Source organism: Heterocephalus glaber, unplaced genomic scaffold (assembly GCF_053883595.1).
Source record: "Heterocephalus glaber isolate CG9 unplaced genomic scaffold, H.glaber_assembly_v1.0 deba00001531, whole genome shotgun sequence".
Taxonomy (NCBI): domain Eukaryota; kingdom Metazoa; phylum Chordata; class Mammalia; order Rodentia; family Bathyergidae; genus Heterocephalus; species Heterocephalus glaber.
In genome coordinates this window covers 3,743,756-3,752,511 of record NW_028258329.1, presented here as the reverse complement: position 1 = coordinate 3,752,511, position 8,756 = coordinate 3,743,756, and the positions used below count along the sequence as shown (strand labels likewise).

General features: G+C 53.8%; 1 protein-coding gene across 2 annotated transcripts in view; it reads left to right on the top strand.

Annotated features, from left to right (window-relative positions):
- The window catches only part of Klf13 (KLF transcription factor 13), a 44,596-nt gene that overhangs the window by 28,843 nt on the left and 6,997 nt on the right, over positions 1-8,756 (top strand). The window contains exons 2-3 of one of the 2 annotated variants that reach the window (XM_087188264.1): positions 1,459-1,619; positions 3,665-5,277. The exons of the other annotated variant lie outside the window; for it this stretch is intronic. Of the exons in view, the coding sequence (XP_087044390.1) occupies positions 4,701-5,277 (577 nt within the window). The 5' untranslated portion in view covers positions 1,459-1,619; positions 3,665-4,700. The remainder of the gene's footprint in view (positions 1-1,458; positions 1,620-3,664; positions 5,278-8,756) is intronic. 2 annotated transcript variants of the gene reach the window in all.

The window sequence follows — 8,756 nt, the reverse complement described above, 5'->3', positions numbered from 1 at the left end:
CCCCTGCCTGGGTGTTGGGAGCAGAATTTTGTAGCAAGGTTCTGCCTCTTTTTTTTTTTTTTTCTTTTGCTTCAGCTCCCTCAAAACCGAAGGTCCAGGTCTATGGTCAAAATGATAATTCTGATTTATGTACATTATCAAATCAAATGTGAATGGTGGTTTTTTTGGCTTTGTTTGGTTTTCTGTTCATTTGGAAGTGGCCATCACGTTTTTTCCTATGGAACGTGGAGCCTGCTGCATTACCTGGGTCAGGCCAGGGGTAAGTTCGCCTGTGACCTAGACTGAGGTGCCCCAGCTGGCCAGGGGGTTCCTAGGCTACCACTTGGGGTGGGTCCTCAGGCAGGAGCCTGCTCTCCTCACATAGGCAGGACCTTCTGGAAAAGAGCTGCCCAGCTCCTCCTGAGCGAGAGGCGGCCTTCTGTCTCCACATGGGTGGCAGACTAGGCCCCCGGGGGTCATCTTGATAGGAGGCAGCCCACTCCTTGGAGGCCTGCCATGAAATTGGAAATGGGCCAGTGCTGCAGCCTGGCTGTTGGGGAGCTGCTGGCCCTTCCCTGTGAAGCCAGAGCCCCCAGGGCGTAGGGGGTGACTTTGTCCCTATCTTGGGGGCTGGTGCCTGAAGTGTGGCTTCACTATTGCCTTCCTTTCTCTTCTGTTCTCACCTGGGACGGGCTAGCCAGGGCAGTATGCTGTAGCAATTGCTGTTCTACTGTGGAGAGGACCTTTGAAAATTTCTTTCTAGGAGAAATCTAGGCTCTGAGCCCAGCCCTGCTGGGTGGGGTGTAACCTTGGTGAGGTCATGGATGCCTCCTGTCCGAGGTGGGTCTCGCTGACACCTCCCTGTCTCTCAGGTTGGCAGTCAGATGAGCTGCCCCTCCACGAGCGTGAAGCCACACATGAGGCCGTCTGCGCTGTGGGTTGCTCTTGCCATCAGACCATCTGTGTAGCAGGGCTGGGTGCAGGTCGCTGCAGCAGGGCCCACCCAGGAGGCGCCAGGGAGAGGGCAGAGGGAGGAAATGAAGGCCAGGGAGCGGGAGATGCAGGAAGAGGAAGTGGGGTGCGTGGTTGCCAAAAAGGCAGAGCGGGGCCCCTCCCTCAACTGCCCAGAAAAGCCAGGGTGTGTGCAAGGAGGTGGGGTGAGGGCTGGCTGTGCGCACTGTGCTCCGACCCCCACCGTGCCTCCCTTGCTGCCGAGGACCCCAGCTGACCCTAGAGACTTCTTAAGCAAGGGATGTGTGAGCAGCCTCAGGTTAGCAGAGGGTTCTTCGGTGTCAGGGAGCAGTTGGACGTCTCTGCAGTTCTCAGCAGATCCCCCACCCCTGCCACTGCTGATGGCTGGTGTCACCTGACGTCACAGCCCGGCACAGCCTGCCAGAGACAGGAACAAGGGGCTTTTCCACACTGCCCGCTTCCCCCACACACTTCCCGCCCTCCCTCCTTCCTTCCATTTGTTTTTAGTCCAAGGGAAAACCCTTTCCCAGAAGTCTGCAGCTCCCTCGATGACCACTGCTCACCAGTACCTGCAGACAGACGACTCTCCTGCCTTAAACTTGGGGTCTTGTGCTGGTGTCTGGGAGGACCTGGCCCCTAGGCTGCCAGCACCTGCCCTACCCACCCAGGTTGGTTTTCAGCAGGGCCCATGAAGTGGTTTTTATGGCAGGAGCTTGGTGTTCTGGAGCAGGGAGGGGGCCTCGAACACATAATTATAACCCTGGATCTGCTGCTGTTTAAATTCCTCGCTGAGTATTTATTTGCCATCTCTCTCCGTTTTAAATCTGACCTGTTCTAAATTGCCTGGCTAAGCCTTTGTCGGGTAGCACCCTTCAGAAGAACAGTGTGCTGGGTGACCGGAGGGCTCCAGAGCCTTGGAGCCTGGCCCTGGGACGTCTCCTAGGAGGGAAGAACGACTGTGCTGCTAGTTGCTGTTTCTGAGTTTCTCATACTTTTAAGCACCCCCACCATGGTCTGAAGAAAAGCCACCCAGGTGACCATTGTTTTAGGGCAGCTCTTGGGGTGGTATTGTGCTGAATATGAGGCAGCACGTAAGCCTGAGTGGGGCCTGGCCACTGAGAGTGCTCAGTGTCTAATTTTTATCATCAGTCTATCTGTCATCTCTCTCTCTCTCAGTGCCTCACGTAGGCTGCTCAAGTGCTCTACTGCTGCGCAGCACCCACAGCCCTAATGTCTAATTTTTAAGTTGGCATCAGTTATGATTAGCATTTTTCTAGTTTGCTGTGTACTTTTTTAATTGAATGTCTGAGTAAGCAGTAGTGCATTCTTTAGTAAGTTCTAAAACCCACCACCCTTGGACTAGCCGGCAGCAGCACATTTGTGTGCCCAGAACCTCAAAAGTTTAAGCAGGCTCCAAACTTCCCAGTCTTCCCCTGCTGTCTTCCCCAGGTAGTCGCTGTCCTCCTCTCCAGGCGTCCCCAGAACACACACACAGGTGCACACATCTCTGTACCGTCTGCCTGCCCTGCACGCATTCTGTGCCGGGCCTTGTTTTCTCCCCTAGGTGGGACAGTTTGGGTGTCCTTCCACATCAGTTCGGGAAGAACTCCTACTTGTTTTTCACAGTATCGCCTCACAAGGGTGTCCCACAGTGTACCTAAACACCCGTGGAAGAACAGGAGCGCACATCGGGCGCACATCCCCCTTTGTGGGTGCATGGGTGTGTTTGTAGGATAAGGTTCCAAAAGTCCAGTTGCAGGGTCAAAGGGGATGCATGTTTGTATGGATAGGTATCACTAGTCTCCCTGCAAAGAACTTGTAACACTTAGGACTCCCCCCAACAAAACATCCAGTGCTTGTTTCACCAAGCCTCACCAGCGGAATAGATACAAAGCTTTCCTTTAACTCCTGGTTGGGGAGGTGGAGCACATTTTCTAGTGTTAAAGAGACATTTGTTTTTCCGCTCTTATGAACTGCTTTTGCCTGTTTTTCTATTTTATGTTGTATATTTTCTGATTTCTGTGAGTTTCTTCTATTTTGGAGGTTAGCTTTTTGTGATATGAGTTATAAGTGTATTTTTTTTGTTTGCCAGTTATCTTTTTCCTCTTTCTATAATGCCTTTGTCCATGAACTGTGTAGTCAAATTTGTCATTTCTTTTACAGCTCCTGCACTTTGGTTCATGTAGAAAGAACTTCTAGTATTATAGAACAGTTTATTCCTAGATGTCCATGGTTTAATTTTTCACATTTAAATCTTTAATGGATTTAGAATTTTTTATTTTTTAAAAATCTTAGATATATAAAAATTTACATGTTTATGGGGTACTATGTGATTTTTTGATTTTGAATTTCTCTTGGTATAAGGGTCACAGTATGAGTTCAGCCCTCTGCATGGATACTATCTAGTTTACCTTTACTGCTCCCCAAGGCAAGGTGCCACTTTATCCTGTGCACAGCTGCCTCTGCCTGTTGTCCCATTCTTTTATTCCTCCTGCACTCCCCTAGCCAGTTCTCAGCTGATACTGCACAGGTTGAGATTCTGGTCCTCTGGCTCCCCATCCCCATGGCATTCTTCCTTTGCAGAGCTTTTCTGGCTGTTTGTCTGTGTTTCTATATAGATTTTAAGATCAAGTTATTCCATACCAAAACACAGAAAAGCAAACAACAACAACAAAAATGCACATTGTAAAAAACATCTTTGTGTCTGTTGCAGAAACGCCAACACACACTGGGCAGAGGCTGTGCCTGAAGTCTCCAGCCAGCCCTGTGTCCCTCCGGTGTCCTGACGCTCTTGCATGAGCACCAATGTACAGGACATATGTGATCAGTCACACCACACAACCAAACTGCACCAGGCCGGTGTGCCCAGAGGCAGGGCCTGGAGTCAGGCAGCTTCTGGAAACAGTGGTCCTACCCGCTGTCCACAGACTGCCCAGGGCCTCTTGCCCACAGGTGATAATAGTGTATAGCAGGCATCTGTGGGAGTCAGCCCTTCCTCACAGGCTCCCAGGAACTGAGAAATGGGCAAGACGTGTGACGGGTTGCTTCCTTGCAGTAGGCATCTCCCTGCTGTGGTCTGAGTCCTAGGGTCTGAGAGGCCCCAGCTGTGGCTCTGGCTCTGCCACCAGCCAGCTGAGTGGCAGCTCCCCTGTGCTCACCTCCCTCACCTGTTCAGGGGATAGGTAAAAAAAGTGTCCGGCTGGAGCCGGGTCATTGCACGGTGGGTCTTCATGGCTTTCACAAGCCCCGGCATTTGTAGTGGCCTCCTACAGAGTTGGGACAGTTGTCCCCCTCCTTGACGACATGAGTGCCTGGGTCTCCGCAGAGGTGGCAGTGGATCAGCTCTGGTGTTGGCCATCTGCTGAGCTGCCCCAGAGGAGGCGGGCACACAGGCCTCCCCGAGGGAAGGGCATGGCAGTCTTGAGGCAGGGAGCTGGGCATGGCCCCAGCCAGTGCCCACAGATCAAACCTGTTCATTGACAGTGACCGCCCCAAATGATACCCCACAAGCCCGCTCCTGCGTGTGGGTAGCAGGACCCGGAAGCTCAGGAGAAGCGATTTCTCTCCGGAGGCCTCTGGCATGGCCTCACCAGCACCCCACACGTATCCTCTGTGCCTACGGAGAGGTCTGCGCTGTGATCCAGCACCCTCCACCCCCCATCCATCTGCCTCTCCAGTGCCCTCTGGTCAGACAGGTCCCTTCCCTTCCCCATGCCACCGAAGGGACTCCGCCGGGACCAAGCAGGAGGATGGTGCCAGTAAGAGGTCCTAGGCCCCGGCTCAGTGCCGGGCATGGGGGCAGCAGTGAAAAATGCCCCCCCCCTCCAGTTGCCCACAGGAGACAGCAGAAAGCAGCGCGCCGTGGTTTGCCGGGTGTTTTTGAGCAGGAGGGGCCGCCGTGGGGCAGTGCGGCAGTTTGGGAAGCCTGGCTGGCTGACGCTGGTAGTGCAAGCGAGCCCCGGGCACGGGAGGCCCGGGCGGAAGGGAGTTGGCCCTCAGCACCGGCCCGGGCTTCCGGGGATCCTATGGCTGCTGCGGAATGCTGGGCGCGGATCCCGCGGAGAGCCCACGGCCGGGTCCCCCCTCGGCCGCCGCAGAACGCGCTGTTCCCGGCTGCGGCTTGGGCAAGAGCGCTGGGGACGCCGTGTTCCGATGAGATGAGGCAATCGTCCTCGGCCCTGCTCGACTCGCGGCGGCCTCGCGGCGGCGCCAAGGAACATTTATATAACCGCAGCCCCAGTGCAAGCCCGCGCCTGCGTGCCTCGCCGCTGCTGCACCCCCTCCACCTGTGCACACCAAGCACTCTGCGCCCCGCCCTGCGCGCCGGTGAGCATACCCGACCCTGAGGCCCCCTTCGGCCCCCTCTGGCCACCACCCTCGGGGCCTGGCCCCGCCTCTGTCCCCCCCCCCCCGCAGTGCCCCGCCTTCCTGTCCTGTGCCCGACCTCCACCCAGGCAGTTGCACAGGGCCCCGATCCCTGGTCCTCTGGGGACGCTGTGGAGCTGAAGACCCCCGCCCCTCCCATCTCAGCTGGACGAGCCCTCTCGCAGGATGGGGCAGCCTCCTTGTCACATGACCCGGAGGAGGCAGAGCTGGAGTTGGGTCCCACAGGAGGACCCTGGCTCCCTTTGCAGGGGGAGGGAGGTGGGCTCAGGCGGAGGGCCCAGCCTGGGCGCCCCACCCTTCTGTTCTTGCCCTGTGCTTGCCCAGCTCAGCCACACCACCCTGAGGTCAGTCCCCAGAACAGCGGATTCAGTGAGGACAGAAGGACACCTGCGGGTACCTGACACCCACCCTTTCAGGGGGCCACGAGATCAAAGCTGTTGTGGATCCATAACAGTGACATTATTGACCCTTCTTTGTCCCAAAGAGCACAGTGGAGTATTCCAGGCACTACACATTGTAATGACATCATGCCTCTGGACAGCTACTGGAGTGCGTGCTCGGGTGTAAGATTTTCTTCATTTGTAAGAGTCAATTTCAATGGATGTAACAATCCATGCAAGCAAATACTGTTTGGGGACCTCACTGAAAGTATGCGTGAGTGCGCTGGGCTGCAGTTTTCTGGTGCCTCCCCCCCCCATGCTTGGGGCCTCCTGGGTGCCGCTGGGATGTCACACTCAGGACCCCCAGCCAGACCTAGTGCTGCTCCTTGCCAGCATGAATCATAACTTCCTTTTGTAGACCAGCTTATTGGCCATTGCCTCTCCTGAAATAGGCGGAGTGAGGAACAGAGCGGAGCAGGGAGGCACGTGTCTGTCTAGGTCAGGATCCAGGTCCCAGAGCCGGGTCATGAGTATGGGCTCAGTAAGAGCCTAGGAGTTGGAGAGCTTTGGGCCCTGCAACCAGTGATTCAGGCCGCCTCCCCCCTCCTCTCTGGGAAGTAGACGCCATACCCACCTGCTTGACTCTGTAGTTCTTCGCATCCCCGACATCACATGCCTGTGCCTGTGCGTAACTGTGCTCATCTCCTGGGCCTCCCGGGGTGGCAAGCAGAAGGACCCTGGGAAGGTCAAGGGCCCCAACACAGGCCCAGGGGTTAGAAGCAAGGGTGCGTCTGAGCCCCCCTCCCCATCCAAGAGAGCCCACTGGCGGTGATAATGGGTGAGAGCAGTGGTAATAGATCCACTTCAGGGGAGCACGTTTGGAACATGCCACGCCCACACTGAGGCTGCTGTGCAAAACCCTGTGGAATCTCCAGCATGTTCATTTCCTGTGGTTACTGTAACACATTTCCACAAGCTGGGCAGCTTGGAAACAACATACACTTACTCAAGATGCCTGAAGTCAGACGTCTGAAAGCAAGGTGTTGGCAGGGTCAGTTCCTCCTTCCTGGAGGCTGGGAGGGGGGTCCATGCTGGCTTCTCTCCTTGCTGCTCCTGGTGCCCGCAGTCTGCTGTGTTCCTTGGCTTCCTGATTCCTGCATCTCCTGCATCACTGCAGTTCACTTGACCTTCCCTCCCCGCTCCCTCCCTCCCCCTCCCCCTCCCCTCCCCTCCCCTCCCTTCCTCCCTTCCCCTCCCCTCCCCTCTGCACACCTGCAATCTCCTCTCTAGAGCCGTACTCCCGGTTACATTACACTCCTTCCATATAAGGTCGACTTCTCCGCAGCGTCTGGGTGTTCGGACTGGCGCGCCTTTTCAGAGACTTCTGTCCCCCACCGCAGGCCTTAAGGAGTCTGTCAACGAGGCCACAGAGTCCATGTCTGGTGGAGACAGGGTCTCCCCTGGCAGGTTTAATGCTGGGCCCTTCTGTGTCGCCCCTTTCCAATCTTAACAACGAATGTGGATTGTTAATCTACAGGAGCACAGCTAGCATGGGGCAGTTGGAAAAAATTTCTCTTGGAATCAATTAGCAATTTACTCAATACTAGTATTTCTTTAAACATGGTTAAGGAAATGTTGGGGTAGATATTTAAAATTATGTTTAAATGTTTATTTCATTGTTATTAAAGGGATGTATATGTAATTTTTTTAAAGTTCTGTAAGAGAAAAACTTACAACCAAAAGTATCCTCTTCCCAGTTCCGGCTCACTCTCCAGAAACCTGCAGTTCTCTTGCTGGCATTAGCTGGCTTGGTGGTTATTGCCATAAAGGAACTGTGTGATTGTATTGGTATTCCTTCATTTATCAGATTTAGTGTGTTGTTTCCCTGCCGTAAAATCCAACGCTTTGCCTCCCTGCCCCATCCCACCTCCCTGTGAATCGATGCATGTTGTATTTTATTATCTTCGTGACTCTCACCCTGTTTCTCTCTTTCTCTTGCTTTGAACACACACTGTGCATCTTTCTAACTTTCCCTGAAATCTGCAAGGCTTGGTGGGGAGAATGGGTGGTCCTGAGGGCTCTGTAGCCCAGGCTGGTCTCAAACTGGAAATGACCCTCCTCCCTCAGCTTCCCGAGTACTGGGACTGCAGGCATGCAGCACCACGCCCGTCCTGTGAGGTTGACTTTGGATCTTGACGTCTTGTGTTAAGGCTTAATGAGCAGGACTGTGTAAAGTCTGGGTCTGTGTGCCGGGCCTGTGCACATCCCATGCCCTCCTGCCTGCCACCTCCTGGCCTTGTTGGCAGGATAGAGAACACAGCATGCAAAGCTCCAGCAGTGCTCGGCTCGGGGCTCTTCACTGACTGCACACAGTCACCTGCATTGCATGTGCTTCTAATTGGCCCTCAGTTTTCTCGTGTCTTCTGTTTTTCCTAGTTTCTCATTGCCTCCTTTTTTCTTTTAAACAAGGAATCGTAATGTGCCTCCCATGTCCTGAAGCTTATCCAGCCTGTTTATTGCACCTTGTGATGCAGTCAGTTTCCTCCTGGAATTTTATTCCCGTGAGGCCTGGTCACTGGTCTTCCAGGCTCCTGCCTTGCCCTTGACTTAAGATTTCCCTTCACTTTTCACTCATGCTTCTAGCTTTGTGGCTTTCTTTCATTTTTTTTTTTTGATGGACTATGTGAAATGTAAACATAGATCTCCTCAATGCCCTGCTCTCAATCATACAGTATGACTTAGGAGGAGTCTGGTGTCTGGCCCAGACTTGATCCCTCATAGATAACCTGGCGTTTGTTTGTCTCCTCCTTCTCTGTTAAGTTTTAAGATCACTATTTTTACTCTGTGTTCTTTTTATTTATTTATTTATTTTGTGGTGCCAAGGATCGAACTCAGGACCTTGTGCTTGTGAGGCAGGCACAGTGCCACTGAGCTACATCCCCGCCCACTTTAATCCATGTTCTGTCTTGGCAGAAATTCTTGCATCAAGGCCCACCTTTCCTTCCCCTAACCATAGTCTGTTTTTTATTTTAGTTTTGT